This window comes from Littorina saxatilis, linkage group LG10, assembly GCF_037325665.1.
Source record: "Littorina saxatilis isolate snail1 linkage group LG10, US_GU_Lsax_2.0, whole genome shotgun sequence".
Classification (NCBI taxonomy): domain Eukaryota; kingdom Metazoa; phylum Mollusca; class Gastropoda; order Littorinimorpha; family Littorinidae; genus Littorina; species Littorina saxatilis.
The window spans coordinates 37919085-37941988 of record NC_090254.1 but is presented as its reverse complement, the minus strand read 5'-3'; the positions used below and the strand labels follow the sequence as shown (position 1 = coordinate 37941988).

Here is a 22904-nt window from a genome sequence, read left to right as displayed (position 1 = left end):
AAGCTCTGAAAATTAAAAATATAAAAATTATGATCAAAATTAAATTTCCGAAATCGTTTTAAAAACAATTTCATCTTATTCCTTGTCGGTTCCTGATTCCAAAAACATATAGGATATGTTTGGATTAAAAACACGCTCAGAAAGTTAAAACGAAGAGAGGTACAGTAAAGCGTGCTATGAAGCACAGCGCAATCGCTACCGCGCCAAACAGGCTCGTCACTTTCACTGCCTTTTGCACTAGCGGCGGACTACGTTCAGTTTCATTCTGTGAGTTCCACAGCTTGACTAAATGTAGTAATTTCGCCTTACGCGACTTGTTTTTCTTCTTTCTGTTGTTTCTTCTTGTATTAATATTGTATTTGCTGACAAAGATAATCGTCGAAACCGGTCAATGTTAATTGTTCGTTTTCTGGTATTGATGAGTACATTTTCACTTTTATCTTGTACTTTCTTGTAGGTTTTTTGTGTGCGTGTCGATCCAGTACTCCCCCGACTTTATTGGAACTTTAGAGGGTCCGAAGACAAGAAAGTTCATATTTTGTTGGCTTTCAGAAAGCACATTCCTCATTTTTTCTCAATCCGCGTTGTGTGACTCAGGCCTGAAAGTGGCGAGTATCTTACTCGCCATGACGAGTAGAAACATGTAACTGGCGAGTCGAAATGTTCATCTACTCGCCAAATGCGAGTAAAGTTGCTGAAAAAACTTGTTGGTTTGGCTAGTAAAGTTTGCTTTCTGGCTAGTAAATATTTTCAGAAACAACAGCCAAAGGCGAGTACACCATTTGTTGGACTTTCAGCGCTGTGTCTTTCTTTTGTCTATTTCTTGTATCGATCTTTGTGTGTCTATTTCGTTGTTTTCTCAACCCACTATCTCTCTGTGTCTTTGTCTCTCTGTGTCTCTGAAGATGTTGTTTTGTGACGCAGGACGATAGAGAGCCACCTACCATTGTCGGGAGTGGGCGGGACGAACCAGCTGCTGTACTACACACGGAACATCTGGGACACCTTTGACCTGGACTCCGCCACCATCCGGAACTACACCGTGCAGCTCATGTACCCCAACTATACCATGTGAGTGGTTGCCGATGTGTCTCTGTTAGGCCAACCTTCTTTCTTCTTCTTCAGCGTTCCAGAATTGTCTGGTTACGTGTGAGCTCGTTTGCCCATTTGGGTTCCCCACACTATACTCTGAGAGCATAGTCAGCTCACTCCGCTTTTGTTGAGTAAGCATGCTGGGTATTTTCGTGTTTCCATAACCCACCGAACTCTGACATGGATTTCAGGATCTTTTCCGTGCGCACTTTGTCTTGTGCTTGCGTGTACACACGAAGGGGGTTACGTCACTAGCAGGTCTGCACATAAGTTAACCTGGGAGATCGGAAAAATCTCCACTCTTAACCCACCAGGCGGCAGCGACCGGGCCAACCAAAAATATATGTTGGTTTGAGTAACGTAACCAAAAAAGATAGGGTCGGTTGGTCGGCTTTTTTAAAAAAATTTACAGACTTTTTTTTTTAAATTTAGTTGATTTTAAAGGAGATTACTTCCCTTAGTTTCGGTATGGTTCGCAAAATGTGCTAAAAGTTTCGATTTTGGGGTCGGCGGGAAAAAATAGGGTCGGTCGGGTTACCCTTAATCAACATATATTTTTATTTGGCCATAATTCATTGTCTCTCAAACCACGTTGCGAAACAGATATAAATCTTACGTTTTTAAATTAAGAATCAAAGAACCAGAAAGGTTAAGGTTATGGAATGTTATTCTCCAGAACTGTGTACCAGTGAAAACCATGTTACGACGTTGACATGTCTTTACTTAACTGATGAGACGCTTTAATCATACTAATTGATTTCATTAATTAGAACTGCTTCCATATATATTCTTGGCCTACGGATAAAGAATTAGAAATACTTGCACAATTTGTTTGTCTACGTTTAGTAATTTACAAGGGTTTTAGAGTACGTCAACTTTGTAACATAAGGTTGTGACATGTGAAAATGCGATAATGTTTTTTGTTGCATATGTCTGTATCATTATCTAACTGGAGTATTACTCATAGGTAAAGAGAATACATTCTAGTTGCCAGTTGATATACGTTATAATCATTTAAAAGACTGAAAAAGCATTGACAAGAGATATAGACCGAAGTGGATGAGTGACTACATGTGACACTTTATGTTTCAGGGAAGGGGTCAACAGGGTGTCCCTGATGTCTGGCAACGACACCTTGTTCCACACCCACACAAACGACACCAACATCCACCCCAACTACCTCCCCTTCTGTGCCTTCTCTCACTCCGGTCACGTTCAGGTAGGTGTTGAAATTTCCGTTTTGATATATGTACAGAAAGACTGAAGCTTATGTACTTCATTTCCAAACACCGGAAATAACTCTGTCAGGATTTTCAGCGGTCTGGAAGAGTAAAAGCCCCTTTACCTCTGACACGCTGTTCAGAAAATCCGGAGCATGTTCTACGCTTCCGATCGGCTTTAACCTGCGATCGGGACGAACAACTATGATGTGTATGCTATATGCAGCGTGCGCTTAATACGGTACTGTTTCAAGTATTTTATCAGATTTTTCGCTTTAAGTATGCTTTAAACTGACGCCGAGAGGTTTTCTAAAATCGTCTATTATAATGACTGCATCTTTATCTGTGTTAAGTCAGTCTCTTCTTCATCTTTGCGTGCCACACTGTTTATTACCTTGCCGAGCAGTCTGACTTTCCCAACGCTTCCATCCCGAGTTATTAGTCATCCCTCTGATTTTATACATCTAGTTTCTCACACGACAAAAACATGTCCTGTTTATTTCAGGGCGACCTGGTATACGGTCATTATGGACGAAAACAAGATTTTGACAAACTCAAGGAGCTTGGGGTGGACATCAACCAGACGATCGTGCTGATACGCTACGGCATCATTCACCCCAGTAACAAGGTCAGTTCCAACCGCTGAAAGGAGTGTGTAATTGTCTGTCCTTCGTTTTCGAAGATGACTACAGACTCAAGGAACGGTCTGATGGGTCTGGAGGTGGCTATAGTGAGGCCTATTAGGGTACACATGAGAAGATTTGGCTGCTGTGGTACGTGTACTTGCAGCTCTTGCTTTTTGACTCACATGCGAAGCAAAAGTGAGTCTATGTACTCACCCGAGTCGTCCGTCCGTCCGTCCGTCCGTCCGTCCGGACGTCCGGACGTCCGTCCGTCCGTCCGTCCGGAAAACTTTAACGTTGGATATTTCTTGGACACTATTCAGTCTATCAGTACCAAATTTGGCAAGATGGTGTATGATGACAAGGCCCCAAAAAACATACATAGCATCTTGACCTTGCTTTAAGGTCAAGGTCGCAGGGGCCATAAATGTTGCCTAAAAAACAGCTATTTTTCACATTTTTCACATTTTCTCTGAAGTTTTTGAGATTCAATACCTCACCTATATATGATATATAGGGCAAAGTAAGCCCCATCTTTTGATACCAGTTTGGTTTACCTTGCTTTAAGGTCAAGGTCACAGGAGCTCTTCAAAGTTGGATTGTATACATATTTTGAAGTGACCTTGACCCTGAACTATGGAAGATAACTGTTTCAAACTTAAAAATTATGTGGGGCACATGTTATGCTTTCATCATGAGACACATTTGGCCACATATGATCAAGGTCAAGGTCACTTTGACCCTTATGAAATGTGACCAAAATAAGGTAGTGAACCACTAAAAGTAACCATATCTCATGGTAGAAAGAGCCAATAAGCACCATTGTACTTCCTATGTCTTGAATTAACAGCTTTGTGTTGCATGACCTTGGATGACCTTGACCTTGTTGGTAGGAAAAATGTGTAAAGCAGTTCTTAGTGTATGATGTCATTGCTGTAAAGGTCAAGGTCAAGCATGTGAGTCGTATGGGCTTTGCCCTTCTTGTTAGAGTGTCGTTTGACAATTGTACAAATGCCATTTGTATGCGATGTGGTAATGGTTTGTCCAGAATTTGCTAAATCTGGCTCAGTATTTGTAATGATGAAAATGTGAAATAAGAGAATAGTCTTGATGGTCATGAAGGACTGCGAAGTTTTCGCACTTAATTTCAGCAAATATGCTGCCAAATCCAAGAGAAAAACGTTGGACAGATGAGGCAGAAGTGAGGAATATTCTTGACGTCACTAAGGACGATGATTACGGTAATCATGCAAATGACGATAATAATGATGGTACTCAAACAGAGGGAAGAGCAAACAAGAACAATGTTGAAGTTTCCTGGAAAGCAAACATTTGAACATTGAAACTGAAACCTGATCGTTTTAAATCTCTAAAAACATGAATCGGTCCCACGTGGCCCAGTAGATTGAAGGGATGTTAAAAACCAAGGACCAGCCAATCAAATCTGAAAATATATCCCGTGAAAAAATTCCATTGGAACTGAAATGAAAAGGTTATAGTGTAACAGGTCAATAGCGCGCGACAGATGTAGCTCTAGTTTCTCGTGCTGGTAATGCTGAATTTAGCTCTGTGGTCTTCTACTATAACAAAGCTTTTTTTTTTTTTACTGAAAACGGATGTTTGAGAAGCTTTGCTTATTTTTTGTGTGGCTGCCATGTTAACAGAACGTGCGCATGCGTATTAGTGGGGGTTCCCCCCATTTTTGCGACCTTGACCTTAGTATTCTCGAAGTCACTATTCCGGCCTTGTGTATAGTTTTTGTAATTGATTAATAAATCCAACAGGTGCACCATGCAGAAGACCTCGGAGCTCTAGGGGTCATTCTCTACCCTGACCCTCAAGACTACGCAGGTGTGGAGGCAGGGGGAAGTCCGAGCGGTAACGTGACAGGCACCTGGTGGTTGCCTGGATACGCTGTCATACGATCCTCTGTCCGATACTGGATGACCGGGGACCCCTTGACACCGGACTATCCGGCTGTAGGTGAGTATCATTTGGATTTTTCTTCTTCCGTTTTTGCAAGCGGAGTGGATAATCATAAAAGAAATAGGTCTCATTTTGAATTTTCTTCTTTCGGTTTTTGCAAGTTTAGTGGATACTCATAATTAAAATGTGTGCTTTTGTTTTATAAACCGAAGTGTGTGTCCGCAGTTTTGGGGAAGTAAGCTGTAAGGTTTATTCCATTTGGCTGTATATCAGCTGCAACAGTCCAGAACTGTATCCAATATTGCTGAGGCTCCATTCTTGAGATTTAGATTGTTGTTAGTCCTGTATTTTTTTTTTTATTGAAATGGAGGGAGGTGCTCTTACTTGAAAACTGATCACATGGTTAAAAAGCAAATGATGTTAATGCTGTTAGATATCATTTTGATTTTTCTTTCCGTTTTTGCAAGTGGAGTGGAAAATCATGATTGATAGAAATATAGGTATCATTTTATACTGATCACATGGTTGAAAAGCAAATGAAGGAGTGTTTTTTTAATGTTAATGCAGTGTGTGATATGTAAAGCCTAATCAAGATGAAGCGGGTTGTTCTGAAGATTTGTTTTTTTAATGTTAATGCAGTGTGTGATATGTAAAGCCTAATCAAGATGAAGCGGGTTGTTCTGAAGATTTGTTTTTGTCTGACTGTGAATGGATGTAAATGTTTTGTTTCAGACGGGGTGCCTCGCATGACAGCTGAGCGTGACAGTTTCACTCGGTTACCCGTCTTCCCCATTTCTTACAACGATGCTCGGCAACTTATGACGTAAGCTGACTATATTAAAGCCTGTCCTTAACTGGGCGAAGTATGCTTCTCGACGCTGGCCGCACGGAGCTTTAGCGCTGAGATTTTGGAGAGAAAACAACTTCGCTAAGTCTTATACGCAAAATTCCGAAATAACTCCGTCAGGTTTGTATATATGTTGTGGGAGAGTGACCTTTTCTTGCAAAACCTCTGCCAAACATGGGAGGGGCCAATCACTAGCGGGGGGAGTGTGGGAAACACGTGCTCCCGACTTTTTGAAGTGTTTCTACGAAATATTTCGTGAAAAAAGCCCGCAGCGGGCTTCGTGAAAAAGATTTCGCGACGTTGACTTCCCCCAGTTAATATCAGGCTTTAGAAAAGCCGTAAATCGTTGACAGCATTGACAAAAGTGTCTCATGTGTGACATTTCCTTTGTCCATTAGAACTGCGTATGTTGGGTGTGCTTGGCTAGAGTGAATGGAGTGAAACCCGAATTCCCAAACTTGGGCAATAAAATAGTCTGTATTTTGTATTCTGTATTCTGTATTCATGATGGTGTGTTGCAGAGACCTAAGTGGGAAAGACGTACCCGGGAACTGGACAGGTGGTCTTGGTGTGCCTTATAAGACCGGACCAGGTTATGACGACGACATGTGAGTTGCACACACACATGTCATTGCTCTTATTGGCCACATCTGGAGTTTTCTTCAGTGTAAATAAATGCTGGAATGGTTTGACGTTTTGAAAGTTAGAGTCCTGCCTATGTTTTACACTGTGTGCGTTCTGTCTTGTCTTTTTCGTTTGAATGCTTTTTCGTTTAAATGCTTTTTTGTGTGAATGCTTTTTTGTGTGAATTGCTTCTATAAAAGTATCAACTTGCTTAAATTACGTCTGTTTTTGTGCTTCTTATCAAGTTTTTCAGAAACATGTTGTTGTTGTTGTTGTTGTTGTTGTTGTTGTTGTTGTTGTTGTTGTTGTTGTTGTTGTTGTTGTTGTTGTTGTTGTTGTGAGAGCATGCATACATTTGAACACACGCCTTTATAATGCAGTTTAATAGACGAACTCCGGAAATAACTCTGGCGGGTTTGCATGGGTTCTGAGTGAATACTCTTGCTTTTAGTGAGGAAAACTTTCCACAAATGCTCTTTGTCCGCGTGTTTCAGACTCGCCCCTCGCTTGTGGCTGGCCTATAATGCCACGTGGGAAATGTTGCCTCAATAAAGACAAGAGTATTCACTCTGTCACAACCCATTCAAACTCGACAGAGTTATAGTTCCGAACATCGTTAATATGCGTGTCAACACCGGAGCTTGCTTCTTAAATCAAGCTGTCTTTGTTACAGGCAGGTGGATCTGAATGTGAAGAACGAGTTCTTATTCCGGGAAATCCACAACATTATCGCCACCATTCACGGACAGTATGAGCAAGGTCAGTTATGAACTTTCATAGCACTAATATTACTTTTGAAAATGACATGACAAATAAATAACTAAAATAACGCTTCATCTTTGAAGCGTATACGTACTCTTACCGGAAATTGCCAGTTCTAGTGCTTATACGTTGTGCAAAATTCACTAAATTGCCAAATTCGCGGAATCGGCATAATGTTTGCCAATTTCGCGTAATTGGCAAAACGCTACAAATTTCGCAAAATCGGCAGCGTTTTGCCGAAAATGCTAAGGCCTCAAAATGTGACAATTTCGCGAATTCGGCAAAAAATGAGTGTTTGTGTGTGTGTGTGTGTGTGTGTGTGTGTGTGTGTGTGTGTGTGTGTGTGTGTGTGTGTGTGTGTGTGTGTGTGTGTGTGTGTGTGTGTGTGTGTGTGTGTGTGTGTGTGTGTGTGACATCAAAACCCTTCGTAAGAGCAGATGAATGTTTAACTTTAACTATATGTTAACTTGAACATAGGCTTTTCTGACCTGTTGTAGATTTGAATTGAGTTGTTCAACATACCGTAATTGATCAAGATTACGAGAAGGTTAAATAACGACAGCAAACTGTTTTTCAGATCAATATATAATCATCGGAGCTCACATAGACTCCTGGACAACAGGGGCCATAGATGCTGGAACGGGTTACGCTGTTTTGATGGACCTTGTGAGAACCTTCTCACAGCAAAGAAGATGCACAGGTGCGTCTGTCTGTTTGTCAGTTTGTGGTTTAAATGAGTCTTCGATAATACACACACACACAGAAGCGAACTGACGCATGCATGTACGTATACACATAGGAACGTGTACACGCATAAATGGATGCAAAACGTACACAAAGGCAAACGGTCAGGCAGGCACTCGCCAGCACGCAGTCTCACATGAACGCGCGCAGTCTCACATGAACACACACACACGCGCGCACACACACACACACACACACACACACACACACACATACATACATACACACGCACGCGCACACACACACACACACACATACATACATACACACGCGCGCGCACACACACACACACACACACACACACACACACACACACACAGTCCTTTGTGTTTAACATGTATTTTATTTGATTTTGTATCTGTCAGGCTGGCGACCTAGGAGGACCATAATATTTGCTGGTTGGGATGCTTCCAAATATGGCCACGTCGGTTCTTATGAATGGGCGCAGGTGAGCTGTTGGTTCATTTTCTTGTTTGATGATTCTGACATCATTTTCTCGCTCACTACAATCCTTGCAAATGGTTCAAAAGACAATTCTGGCAGAAAGTTATGAGTTACGCCAAGCTGTGTAAGTCTCAACCCCGTCCTCAAGAACTGTAGAGCTGTGAGGAAGTTTTATTTCCTTTAGAAAAACTATGATTTAGTTTACAGTAACCCCCCCCCCCCCCCCCCCCCGTTATATTTGAATTGGCATTGTGTACAACAGTTTGTGTTGTTTTCTTTGGGTGTTTGTTGCTGTGTTTTGGGAGTTGTTGCTTGTTTTGGTTGTTTTTTGGGGGGTAAGTATTTTGTGAAGCGCTCAGAATGTGGGGTTTTTTTTGGATTTGCGCCACAGAAATATTCTCATTATCATTATTTTATTGTATTTTTCAGGAGTATGAGGAGCAGTTATCATCAGGGGCAGTGGCTTATATCAACCTTGATGCTGCCGTCAGAGGTAAGACTTCCAGGTTATACATTGTGGAGGCCGTCAGTTATAGTCTCATAGGAAAAACGTAGATTACAATTGTAAGATACTGCAATCAGATGTAAGACGGACAAAGTTATATTGTGCAGGCCGTCAGTGTATAGGCAGTCTCCCAGGCTGAACGTAGATTACAATTGTAAGATACTGCAGTCAGAGGTAAGACGTACATTTTGCAGGCCTTCACTGTTTTGTCTCATAGGATAAACGTAGATAATACAAATGTGAGATACAGCAGTCAGAGGTAAGTTGTACATTTTGTAGGCCTTCACTGTATAGTCTCATATGATAAACGAAGATTACAGTTGTAAGATACTGCAATCAGATGTAAGACGGACAATGTTCTATTGTGTTGGCTGTCAGTGTATAGTCAGTCTCCCAGGCTGAACGTAGATTACAATTGTGAGATACTGCAGTCGGAGATAATACGTACAGTGTACAAATCTTTGGTGTCAGCTTTCCAAGAATAAACGTATATAGATTGCGATTCTATTCTTCTTTTAACTCAGCATTTGCTTCCTCAGTGAATGTAGCACTTTTGCACTAACACATTACATTGTAATACTGTTAACATCACGCAGGCATTATCTGTACACTCAATAATTAAGGCTAGAAACGAAGTTGACAAACAAAAGAATTCTGTACTCACCAATGTAAGGACAGCACACACAAAAACAATGTCAAATTGTCGCCTATGGAGGCTTCTACGGGACCACAAACAAACAAATACAAAGGAAAACAAGAAACAAAAGCAGCACTGAACCAAACAGGGATTAAAAGATGGAGGGAAACATAAACGTAGGTAAAGGTACCTATACCATTATGCTTACTGCTTACTGCATACTGATCCCGTAACCCGCAGGGGTCGCAGGGGCCCTGCACTGATGAGCGTTGCCCTATGAGCCTTGTCTCAAAACGAAAGTGATAAGAGTTGTCCGTCCCTGACATAGCCCGGGGCGCTGTTAGCGGGTAGTTCCGGTTGTTTTGTTTACGTCCAAAATGGCTGAACGAGAGAAGACGATTAGTGGTGGAGGGAAACGTTACTGTGTCTGCTGTTCAAACTACGCGGGTAAAGCAGAAGGGCGGATTGTCATGCGGTTCCATTTTGCAAACACAAACCGGATCTACCTGCCGTTCCAGGGGCGCAACTCTGTCCGACTATTGCGTTAGTTTCGAGACAGTGCTATAGCTGTCGTCTCCACCTTTGCCGGTTGTGAGCGATGTTCTGGGTTGTCACAAAGATTTTTCCTGTCCATTCTGCAATGTTGTCTGTCCATCTTTTCCATTATGCTTATTTTTGTTTAATCTCAAATTTCAGGTAACTACTCATTTTACGCCGAGGCCAACCCGTTGCTGTATGACGTCATCTACGAGGCCACTAAGACAGTCGACTGCCCGAATGACGAACACACATCCACCGTGTACGAAGAATGGATGCAGAATTTACGCAGACCAGCATTCAGCTCCGACAAGCCTTGGATATCGGACTTGCCTGGGGACAGCGATCACAGCCCCTTCCTTTACCGACTAGGCATTTCATCCATGTCTACTGCTTTCACCTATGATATAAGGGTAAGACATGGACTGCAAATACTTCTTCTTCTTGTCGATCGCCTTTACACTTGGAGTGTATGTAGCTCTGTATATGAAGCTGGTGGTCTTATGTCTAGAAACCACACTGCAAATACTCTCTAATCGGAATTTTTATGTTCCTGCATTCTATGAAACTCTATTACACATATCTATGATTGTGTAAGATGGCATAAATACGGATGTGGGAATACATTTTAACAAATGATACACTTAAACACTACGCTAACATTTCCAAAAATATTTAAATTGCTACACTTGAGGCTTTACAATGGTTGGCAGGTCTGCATAGTACTACGTTGCAATGGACATTTCATTTCAATCTGACATGGTCAGTCAGTGAAACATGCCCTTCTTGTCCCACCTACATTGAGTACAAAAAGTGTAAGAATATGATTTCGAGTGGTAATGCCCAGACTCTGATCTAAACAACAGTGTTTCGCTTAGAAACAGATGTGTATTTGAAGATGTTTCTTCTGGTCAAAAAAGGGTTTATTGGATTTGAGCAATATTTAGGTATGACAACCGGCCCCCGTAGCGCAGTGGTTAGCGCATCGGGCTGCGGGCCGAGAGGTCGTGGGTTCGAATCCCATCCGGGTCATGTGGGATTTTTGGGCTACGGTCGGCTCCTACCCAGAGTGGAAGTGCTATGGTTCCTATGGGGAGGCTGGGATCACACAGCCGAGTGTCATTCACTTAACAAATGCGACTTTGAAGGTGCTCAGGTTCTGTATACCTGACCAACATCGCAGGTGCGGCAGTTCTCGGGCCTGGTTGACGCCAGGATATATTATGACAGTAAGCGTAGAGTGCTGCCCTGTCACGTAGTCTCAAACCAAAATTGGAAATCCAAAGCATCATTATAATCATCCTCATCTCATTAATCATCCAAAATATAAAATTGTCCTTGCTCTTGTGGCCCTTCATGCCCGGAGCTCTCATGGTGACCTTGGTCTCAGTGTTCCTGTTCGATCTTTCCCTGAATAGTAGTTCTGCTGTCAGTCTTCAACGTGTGACGTTCTGGGGGGTCGACGGAGGGACGTGGTGGCGGTCTGGAGGGGACGCTCACTCAGTCTGGCTCCGCGACTTAACAGTCAGTGTCGTTAGTAGGGGGCATAGTGGGTAGTGGGCTGCGTTAGCTCGGGACAGACCCACTACTCAACACCGTCGAAGTGACTCAGCAGAAGTGCAGTGTCATCTTCCGAGGGTAGCCTACCGCAGCGACCCGACATCCCCCCCTGGAGTGTGTGTAAAATCGACAAGTCTAGCAGCGGAACAAAATTCAGAGGTGGTTGGAGCAGCGAGTGCAGGGACGGGGTGGTGTGAGAGCACAACGGGACAAAAGAAACAGGTGTAAAGACGAGAAAAATAAATATATATATATATTTAGGTATGACGTACGCCAAAGGTCCTTGACCTTACTGCGCTGAACGAAACTGATTGGTATGCCCTGTTAGTCAAGACTCCGAATAAATTCACTGAGTACTGTTGTAAAAAAAAAAAATGGAAAAAAAATTTAAAAAATGTTCAGTTTTAGTCACCGTTTCGACGGCTCCAAATGAATTCTGCAATCAATTAAACGCCATTTTTAAGGGTAGGTGTGGTCTACCCTGTGACGTCTGAAACTAAATATTGCTCAGTTTACTGTCAATCTTTTACTTGACATTCGTGAATATCAAATTTTGAAATAGGACACGTTTGGGGAGTCTCCAACGGTGCTTATCCTATCATAGCACAACAAACACGTTGGCGTCTTTTCACAACATGTTTTACAAAATTTGTTTTGTTCATAAAGTTTGCAAATCTACCTCCATTTTAAGGCTCCTTCCAATCGGTTACCCACAATGGTCTTCTCTTTGTTCTACAGGAAAACAAGCGTGTTCTAACATAAAACCAGTAACTATCTTGTCCATAATGGTCTTCTCTTTGTTCTACAAGACTACAAGCTAGTTCTAATCTGTAACCAGTATCTTGTCCTTAATGGTCTAGCTTCTCTTTGTTCTACAAGAATACAAGCTAGTTCTAATCTGTAACCAGTATCTTGTCCTTAATGGTCTAGCTTCTCTTTGTTCTACAAGAATACAAGCTAGTTCTAATCTGTAACCAGTATCTTGTCCTTAATGGTCTAGCTTCTCTTTGTTCTACAAGAATACAAGCTAGTTCTAATCTGTAACCAGTATCTTGTCCTTAATGGTCTAGCTTCTCTTTGTTCTACAAGAATACAAGCTAGTTCTAATCTGTAACCAGTATCTTGTCCTTAATGGTCTAGCTTCTCTTTGTTCTACAAGAATACAAGCTAGTTCTAATCTGTAACCAGTATCTTGTCCTTAATGGTCTAGCTTCTCTTTGTTCTACAAGAATACAAGTGTCTTCTAATCTAACCAGTATCTTATCCATACTTGCCTTTGTTCTACAGGAATACAAGCCTAGTCTAATTCCCCTAGTATCTTATCCATAACCGCCTTCTCTTTGTTAAACCAAAATACAAGCGTGTTCTATCCCAACCAGTACCTTACCCATAATGGTCTTCGCTTTGTTCCACAGGAATACAAACGTCTTCTAACCCACCCAATATCTTACCAATATGGACTTCTCTTTGTTCGACAGGAATACAAGCGTCTTAATACCCTGACCAATATCTTATCCATAATAGTTTTCTCTTTGTTCCAGAGGAATACGACCGCCTTCCAACCTAACCAGTATCTTATCCATAATGGTCTTTTCTTTGTTCCACAGGAATACAACCGTCTTCCAACCTACCCAGTATACGGAACTCTGAATGATACATACGACTACTTCCGCAACTACATCGATCCTGGTTTCAATATGACGACAGCGCTGGTGCAGGTTTTGTGTGACATCATTCTGCGTCTCTCCGATTCCGCCATTCTGCCCTTCAACGTCCGTGGATATGACATCCTCCTGGACAAAGGACTCACCAGTTTGAGGAAGCATTCACAGAAGTTGAAAGAAGCTGGTTTAGATCTTGGTGAGTCTCTGAGCTTGATGATGTTGATTTTTTTTGATTTTTTTGAGTCACTTGAGAAAAAGTGACTCTTTGTAATCGGTCAGTGTTAGTCTGTCCGGCCGGCCGTCCGGCCGGCCGTCCGGCCGGCCGGCCGGCCGTCCGTAGACACCACCTTAACGTTGGACTTTTCTCGGAAACTATCAAAGCGATCGGGCTCATATTTTGTTTAGTCGTGACCTCCAATGACCTCTACACTTTAACGATGGTTTCGTTGACCTTTGACCTTTTTCAAGGTCACAGGTCAGCGTCAAAGGAAAAATTAGACATTTTATATCTTTTCTCGGAAACTATCAAAGCGATCGGGCTCATATTTTGTTTAGTCGTGACCTCCAATGACCTCTACACTTTAACGATGGTTTCGTTGACCTTTGACCTTTTTCAAGGTCACAGGTCAGCGTCAAAGGAAAAATTAGACATTTTATATCTTTGACAAAGTTCATCGGATGTGATTGAAACTTTGTAGGATTATTCTTTACATCAAAGTATTTACATCTGTAGCCTTTTACGAACGTTATCAGAAAAACAAGGGAGATAACTAGCCTTTTCTGTTCGGCAACACACAACTTAACATTGGGCTTTTCTCGGAAACTATAAAAGTGACCGGGCTCAAATTTTATGTGAACGTGACTCATTGTGTTGTGAATAGCAATTTCTTCCTGTCCATCTGATGCCTCATATAATATTCAGAACTGCGAAAGTGACTCGATCGAGCGTTTGCTCTTCTTGTTTTTGGTGTGTGTGGTGGTAAATGTATGCGAAGATTTGAATCAACAGCAAATGACAGTTAGTCAAGCATATTGGCACACGAGCACAAACACAGACTTACGCGTGCATGCGTGAACGCAAGCATCAACTTACCCACACACGTGCATATGGACACAGAAAGATTTACCCAGATGACCATGCACACACACGCACGCACGCACGTAAGCACGCACACACGTAAGCACTCACACACGGACATGCACACACGCACGCTAACACAAACGCAGAACCAATTCACTTACTCACCAACCCACTTAGTGCAAAGGAAGCGGTAGAGCAATGTAAATATGTCTTAGATCATGAGTGATAACCTTCATTTCCATCCACAGCAACCTACGCCAAATCTGCAATGGTATAGACGATGTTCGGAAATATCTCCGTCTGGTTTTATAGTCTGTGTAAGATTTGTCCACCCTTGAAAACACTGGAGCAAACAAAACCACGTGGCCGTGAAATCAAGAAAGTCTCTTATCCCGGTCGGAATTAGCCCCGATCTGGGTTTGTTTGCGACAAATTTTCTATTTTATCAATTTCATAAATCTCAGACATGGGACTGGTCCGAATTTTATCGGAATTCCGATATTTTCCTTAGCTCACAGACCATTCTTGAGATCGATGCAAATTCGTTGAGAAAAAAAAGGGGGGGTGGTGGTGGTGGTATGAACCGTTCAGCCGAAGCTGTCTGCGTCTGAAGTCAGTGCATTCGCACCCCAGCACTCGCGTGAACCCATAGCAGTATCGCCTAGGCCTAATTATTCACCGATGGCGGTTTGCGGGTTGTTTTGATTGGCTGCCGATCTCCAAACGCCGAAGGTGAAAAGGGTAGCATCATGGCGTCTGGATTCCGTATTGTTTTGTCGGCTGTGGAAGCTCTTACGATCGACGACCAAAGTGTGAAAAACAAATGGAAAGCCAACTGGCTGTCAGAAGAAGTGACTGTCATTATCAACACGAAAGAAAGGCGCCAGCTCATTGGCGACAGTATCGCCAAGATATCCATTCCCGGTCAGGCCGTGTGCACGTGGTGCAACAACGGCCACTGCGTGGTGTAATACGGACTTGGTGAAAAAAATGTGTTGGTTCTGAAAGTTTTCAAGTCAGTTTTGTGTGTGTGTGTGATTGTTATAAATTACACTTTTGTTTAAAATGCTAAAACATATTATTCTTGTGGTTTGTATAGCTTTTTAAAAAGGCATGATCTAATTTTTTGCTATCAGGAGAGGCCCCAAAATGGCCTTTATAATTCTGACATTCATTTTCCGTCAGGGGGGCTTCGCCTGAACCCCCTACCGGCTTACTTTCCTACTTTTTGAACATTTGCTGGTCTCATGTCTGAAATCTGCTTCGTATGCTCTAACTGTTGTATTATTTCCAACAGACTTCCTGGAAGCAGCGAAGACCAATTTTACGCATGCTGCAGAGATTTTTCACGACAATTATACGAGCATAGACATCGCTGAGACCAGGTTTGCATCATCTTTCTACACTGTGTTTTATATTTGTTTAACAGATTGTGCATACTCTATATTTGGTGGTTAATTGATATTTTTCTTGTACTATTAATATTGAGGCGAAATGTAAAATTTGGACCCTACTGTGGTTCTTATTGTCTTTGTTGGTTTAATACATTGTCCCTTTTCAAGATTAAATTTAACCGTTCTTGAACTTTTCCTTGTGGTTTATAAAATAAATCCAAAACCAAAGAGACTGCCAACGTTCCAAAATTCAGAATCAAAAAACAAGAAAGGTAGGTTGTTGGAACGTTTGTTATTGACAAAACAATACATTCTCGTAATAAAAAAAAAGTATCTGTGAATGTATTGTTTTGTCAATAACAAACGTTCCAACAACCTACCTTTCTTGTTTTTTGATTCTTGTGGTTTATATGAAAATGGTGAAGGGGGTGGTTCATGTTTATGTGTGTGGTGTCCTCTCACTGCAGCTGAGGTGAATGGAAGTTGTGTTAGCAAAGTATGAGTGTGTGACGGATGTTCTATTTTGTCAGAATTTAATTCAGTTTGGTAGTATATGTGACTCGTGATATTCTTGCACACAGTGACTCCCGTCAACTCTTAACGGGGAGACACTAGAGTGTCCTTTTTAAAACTGCTTATCACTGTCATCGTGGAATTTTGGTGTAATTCGATCCTTGGCGATTTTGATGTTCTCGAGCTTTAGACCAAGTAAATCATTCTCCGTGAAACATGTTCTCTGAAATACGATTGACAATGCACGATTTAAACATTCTTTTATCTCTCTATCCATACCAGGAACGAATATAAACATAATCATAATTTTTTTCTTTAAACTGTTTTGTCCGTCTCCTCAAAAGTTTTTAAAAGCGAGTGACGCCAAATTTCCACGACGACGTCTTTCTTAGCTTGTTTATCTGCGGCAAAATGAACTAAAAAAAAAAAGAATTGTTGATAAATCTAACAATCTATGGACAAAAGTAAATGTTTGTATTATTGCGGCAAAATTACCTTTTAACTCTTCTGTAGAACTGGCATTGATCTGCAAAATTAATGTTGATGGTCTTTTCTTGACTGTTTCAGTGAATTTACAGTGAGATATTTGAACGATAAGATGATTCGAGTTTCTCGAGCATTTATCCATTCCGGAGGAGTCATGGCTCAGCCGTGGTACAGGTTAGTAACGTGGGTTGTTTTTTTAAGATGTTAACAGTATCACAGACACGCACATGCACACACACACACACGCACGCACGCACGCACGCACGTACATCTTCTTCTTCTTCTTCTTCTTGGCGTTCGCAGAGGTTACACGATCAATCCAGCACTGGTGATAAATGTTGTCGTTTTCTCCAACTCCTGTCGACTGCCGTATAGTTTGGTTTGCAAGGGAATTTGTGACGGCCACACTTCTTTTCGTTCCTCATCTAGTAAGGGACATCGCTGTAAGATGTGTTCCGCTGTTTGGTCTTCTTGACCGCAGGCACAGGTCGGTGATGGCGCCAGCTTGAACTTTCGGTTCATGTGAGCATTGAGCCTGTTGTGGCCAGTACGCAGCCTGATGAGGTTGACTTGCTGCTCTCTGGACATTGTGTGGTAGACACGTACATAAGAACACACACACACACGGACGCATGCACGCACGCACACACACGCACGCACGCACACGCAAGCAAGCACGCACGCACGTACACAAAAATACACACAAACACATACACACACGCACACACACACATGCATTCATTCACTCACGCACGCACACATCCAAACACACACCCTAAGTTGAAAACAAACACCGTCTAACTGAACTGCTAATTTCTTTGAGAATGATTGACTCTTTTTCCTTTTCTTTATCAGAAATGTCCTCATGGCGCCCCACCCAGAAAATTTGAATGAAGAAATCGTCTTCCCAGGAATTATCACAGCATTGTTAAAAGCAGACGACACTTCGGACAGCTGGAAGAACGAAGTGAAAAGACAGTTCGCTATCATCGTGGTGTGTTTACAGCGAGGCAGAAATATTTTGTTGGAAAGTTACCCCGCTGATTCTTTCAATGATTCGTGGTGAACAAAAGGACACGAACACACTCTCCAAGAAATCCATCTGTGTTTATTGTTCAGAAATAAACTGTGAGAGGGCGTAAAAATGTGGGGACCAGTGTGGTTAATTGTTTCTACAAACTTCGAATGCCAATACTTTAACACTGGTTTTTTGTTGTTGGTTTTTTTACTCTTGTGCCAACGTTTTCTGAGGGTTTGAGGCCAATGGGCTTAGGTTGTTTGATTCAACTGTACTCCTCCGAAAGCGGCGTATGGCTGCCTGAATGGCGGGGTAAAAACGGTCATACACGTAAAAAATTAACTCGTTTAAAAACATAGTGGACGTGGGAGCTTCAACCCATGAACGGAGAAGAAGAAGATTTAACTGTACATGTTGCTGTGCGGAGGTTTTTTTTAGGATTCACCAGTTTATGGAGTATTTAACTTTTCATTGAAATCTTTGGCCAGTACGAATAAGGTTTCATGACATCGTATAGGATCTCTTTGACAGCACAAATTCTGTAAAACAGATCCTGCAACCATGACAGATCTCTTTCAATAAGGAGTGGACCATCAACATGACAAAGTTCCTTGGAAAGTATGTGTGTTGAAGAATTGTGTCAACTTCAAAGAGACACTAAGCTGATCAGGGAAATTGAGCGAACATTTTAATCAAACAACGGAGGGAGACAACCGCTGAGCGCAGAAGCTGAAAGTGTGCAAGTTACTTGGATTGAATACCGTTTCAGAACGAATGGAAAGTACCAGAGAGCCTGGACAAGGGACTGCAATCTTCCGTTTTCTACGGATGTTTTCTGTAAATGACTAAAATGTCTGTGCATGGCCCGCTGACATTCATAGCGTGTGAATTTTAAACGGATATCTAATCCTTCTTTGATGAGAAACCATTGGACAATGCAGCATGACTTGTTTTAGTTTTTCACTGAAGGGACGATTATGATCGCTGTTTGTTAGCTTATTTTTAAGTGTTGTCAAAGACATAGATAGAATGTCTCTGGTGTTGTTGAATGCCCCGTGACTCCATGGACAATGGGATTCCTTGGTCGTGCATGTGATGATTGTCTATCGAGTAATATCGATTTTATTTGCTTATTTTTATCATTTCTGCACAATGCAGATGTTCTGTGCGATAAGTGTTGCTGTGAATGTGTGTGTTGAATGTGTGTGTGTGTGTGATTGAGTGTGATTGAGTGTGATTGTGTGTGTGTTTGTCAGCACGCTTGTTTGATGGCGTGTGTGTGAGGACCTGCGCAATTAATTTTTGTCAGTACTTTCATTTTACAACTTTTTGTATTTTCCTACACTTCTGTATGTAAAGCTAAAAACATATCACTACCATTGTACTGCCATTATTCTTTCTCGTGAATCATCATTCCACTTGTTCAATCATTATTTCTTTCTATGTTTTTCTTTATAGTCACTGAAATATTTGTGAAATACGTGTACAGTTGCATATATGTGACCCTCCACCACGGAATGAGTCGCATGTCACCTCGCGTGGTTCTGTGCTAGGCTTAATATAAGTCCGGGGGATGTCTGGTAACAGTGTGACGGTCACCTTAGTCACAGGCTTATGACTCGAAAAGTGGTCGCTCTTTTCTAAAACGGTTTTCACCACTGGATAGAGCATAAAAAACTCTTTAAGAAAATGTAAACATATGAAAATCATGCAAAGGTGACATGCGACTCATTCCGTGGTGGAGGGTCACATATGTGATTTTATATTGTGTTTGAAGCTTTTTTGCCCATTATAGAAACGTAGCTTTGTTTATTTGTTTGTAGGTTTTGTTTGATTGTTTGTTTTTAACGGAGAGATAATGGTCATTGCTATTTTGTGCCAAAGGGGCTTGACCGATATTCTTACAACAAAAGAGTGGGGACCCCACTCTTTCTACCGTCTTGTAAATATGAAAACATTTAAAATCAAATAAAACTTTCACATGAACTTCCACCTTTCGGCCTTCAAAGTGAACAAACAAAAGACACAACAGACACAAATAAATGATGCTTTGTTTGTAGGTTTTGTTTGACTGTTTGTTTTTAACTCGCTTTAGTTGATACTTATGTACCAAGATGGGTTGATGCCCCTTTCTGATGTGAGCCTTGTTGTAGACCTCGACTTGTGACAATGATTGAAACTTCACAACATATGTTATCGGTATTCGGTTTGTTTTTTCCCATTGCATTTTCAGTAACCGAGTAATTACATGCTGCTGTATCTGCCTGCGCTAGAGTTTTTTGTGTATTCTATTTGACATATTTGTATGCATTTTTCTCAAGCAATTTTATTTCTAGGTACAAAATCCCTACTGATGTTTGCAAAGATAGCTTTTGTGTACACTCTCTTCACAGTGAGAAACCTATTTATGATTTTGGTAAATTTTGAGCCACACATGCAGAACCATCTCAGGGCCATCATCAGAAGATGTTTCAGCAGTGTTCAAATGGGCAGCGAGGATGCATTTTGCAACACTATGACCCTTCGTTAATTGTCATCGGTAATCGTGCTCATTACATTTAATTGTTTTTGCGTTTCTCTCACTTAAAATAATGTCAGTGTTAATAATTGACGACCCAAGAAACAAAATAGCAACAGTGAGCAAGTAGGTTACGAAAGAGAGTGAGTGTGTCAGTACCACAGAAAGAGGGTGTGAGCGGGAGACGATTGGTGCGTGATAGAACCAGTGAAAGAGAATGAACGAGAAAAGACGAGATGCAGCACTTTAGGTTTGGCAAGGTATAAATAACCTTACTGCACCAGTATGACTCATAAATCAACCACATGAATGAATCATGTTCCTGCTGACCAAAAAAAACCGATGCCAAAAAAACATAATCGCAAAAAAGAATACCTGTGATTATGTAATATTTTCAGAGTGTGAGAGATTTGTAATTAAATGCTACTGACGGAGAGATGATGGTCATGGCTATTTTGTGCCAAAGGGGCTTATCCCATATTCTTACCAAAAAGAAAGTGTGGTAACCCACCTTTTCTTCCGTGCAAACCGTCTTGTAAATATTAAAACATTAAAAAGACTGCATGCGTTTCATAATCAAGAATCAAACAACAAGAAAGGATAAATTATTGGAACGTTAATTCAGACCAAAACCAACGTTTGACATGAACTTTGACTTGTCGGCCTTTGAAGTGGACAAACAAAAGACACGACAGACAAAAATAACTGATGCTGTGATTTGTCTTTGAATGTGACTGGGATGACTCCACGATCTTTGAAGCAATGACCTTCACCCCAGTAACATTCCAAGATAAGTCACAGCATCAGTTATTTGTGTCTGTTGTTTCTCTAGTGTGTCCACTCTAAAGGTCGGTAGGTGGAAGTTCTTAAGAATGTCCAATTGACTCAATGTATTGATATCGCTTCATGCGACTTGTTTCTAAAAATAATTTCGCAACTTCCACCAATGCCAGTCTGCGAAATTAGTTTACTAAGAAATTCCCAGAATGCACAGAAAGCAGCCAGACCGTTGGAATTGGGTATATGTCCAAGAGGAAGGATGCTCCGAATGTATGTAGAAACGTGTACTCATCTGTGATGCTGCACGTGCATTCTGTTGATATACGCGTAGGAAGGTAGCTATGAAGATGTGTGTTTTAGATGTCTTTTTTTTTCTTTTTTTTTTAAGATATTTTTATCCAACTAGAAAATAAAGACAAACAAAGGATCTTTTCTGTATTCCCAAAACTGTTGATATTATGCTTTGCTTTTATTTTGTGCGTGCTAGCATTACTTTAAAGACAATTACACAGCCCTGAAAGTCCAAAGATTAAATGGTGTGCTAGCCTTTGGTTAGTGATTCTGAACATTTACTAGCCACAGAGCAAACTTTTCTGGCCGAACCAACAATTTGTTTCAGCAACTTTACTCGCATTTGGCGAGTAGATAAACATTTCTACTCGCCAGTTACATGTTTCTACTCGCCATGGCGAGTAAAATACTCGCCACTTTCAGGCCTGACACTGCATTATGTCTTACTGTGTAGATGGCGTTTATGTGTCGGTTTTCTTTGGACTCTTTATGTATCGGCATACGTTTTATGACTTAGTTTTCGTCCTGCATTTTTGTACTTTACTTTTTGGGCGTAAATCCAAAGAATCGCTTCGATTTATACTCATAGTGTGGTAACAAAGTCCTTCTATTTTATATAGTGATTGTTTTTGTGCCATTAAGTTTGTTGGATTTTTTAAACCGTTGTTTGTGCCAACGTTATGTTCTTGGTTGTGTGAGATATGAATCACTTTTTGAACAGAATACGTTTGATAGTTGTAGTAGTCTTTGTTTGAATTATCAGACCTGTTTTATTACTTTTTTTTAAATAACCATTGCACTATTCTGTCCTACTTTTGTATAATCTTGCAAATGAACGATTTTGAACAATGATATTCTAATCAGGATATGACCCAGCAACAACAAACTTTTTTCATTGGAACTTGCAATTACTTTCATCTTTTACGACTCTGAATTTGTCTTATTTTTTATCGCAAGATTGCAATTTAATTGTTAATCAATATGATGTAATATAAATAGACTCAACTGGTTCTAAGACCGGAAACTTTAAAGGCGCACCCCTTCCTGTGTAAATTGTCATGCTCACTTATCTCAACTCTGGCCAAGGTTTAACTTAGGATAACTTAGGATAAGCCCCCCGCGGATTAGGGGGAGTCCCATATTGGTTGGGACGAGGAAGAATTTACCCGATGCTCCCCAGCATGTCGTAAGAGGCGACTAACGGATTCTGTTTCTCCTTTTACCCTTGTTAAGTGTTTCTTGTATAGAATATAGTCAATTTTTGTAAAGATTTTAATCAAGCAGTATGTAAGAAATGTTTAGTCCTTTGTACTGGAAACTTGCATTCTCACAGTAAGGTAATATATTGTACTACGTTGCAAGCCCCTGGAGCAAATTTTTGATAAGTGCTTTTGTGAACAAGAAACAATTGACAAGTGGCTCTATCCCATCTCACCCCTTTCCCCGTCGCGATATAACCTTCGTGGGTGAAAACGACGTTAAACACCAAATAAAGAAAGAAAGTTGATTTCTAGTATAGTTTGAATTTCCAGTTGTGACATTGTTTGTTTTTTTACCACCAGCTTGTTTTGCCAACATCTGTAAAACCAGGGATTGTTGAGCACTTTGGCAATAAAAATTGAAAATCAGTATTGAAAC

At 41.0% G+C, this 22904-nt stretch overlaps 1 protein-coding gene across 1 annotated transcript in view; it reads left to right on the top strand.

Annotated features, from left to right (window-relative positions):
• The first annotated feature begins 930 nt into the window (after positions 1 to 930).
• LOC138978766 (N-acetylated-alpha-linked acidic dipeptidase 2-like) overlaps positions 931 to 22904 on the top strand; it is a 23221-nt gene continuing 1247 nt past the window's right edge. The window contains exons 1-15 of the mRNA XM_070351554.1: positions 931 to 1071; positions 2185 to 2311; positions 2818 to 2940; positions 4720 to 4918; positions 5594 to 5684; positions 6230 to 6316; positions 7006 to 7091; positions 7672 to 7794; positions 8204 to 8286; positions 8712 to 8775; positions 10121 to 10374; positions 13129 to 13381; positions 15564 to 15651; positions 16741 to 16833; positions 17515 to 22904. The exon at positions 17515 to 22904 is cut by the window's right edge and continues 1247 nt beyond it. Coding sequence (XP_070207655.1) covers positions 1052 to 1071; positions 2185 to 2311; positions 2818 to 2940; positions 4720 to 4918; positions 5594 to 5684; positions 6230 to 6316; positions 7006 to 7091; positions 7672 to 7794; positions 8204 to 8286; positions 8712 to 8775; positions 10121 to 10374; positions 13129 to 13381; positions 15564 to 15651; positions 16741 to 16833; positions 17515 to 17725 — 1902 coding nt within the window. The 5' untranslated portion in view covers positions 931 to 1051 and the 3' untranslated portion in view covers positions 17726 to 22904. The remainder of the gene's footprint in view (positions 1072 to 2184; positions 2312 to 2817; positions 2941 to 4719; positions 4919 to 5593; positions 5685 to 6229; positions 6317 to 7005; positions 7092 to 7671; positions 7795 to 8203; positions 8287 to 8711; positions 8776 to 10120; positions 10375 to 13128; positions 13382 to 15563; positions 15652 to 16740; positions 16834 to 17514) is intronic.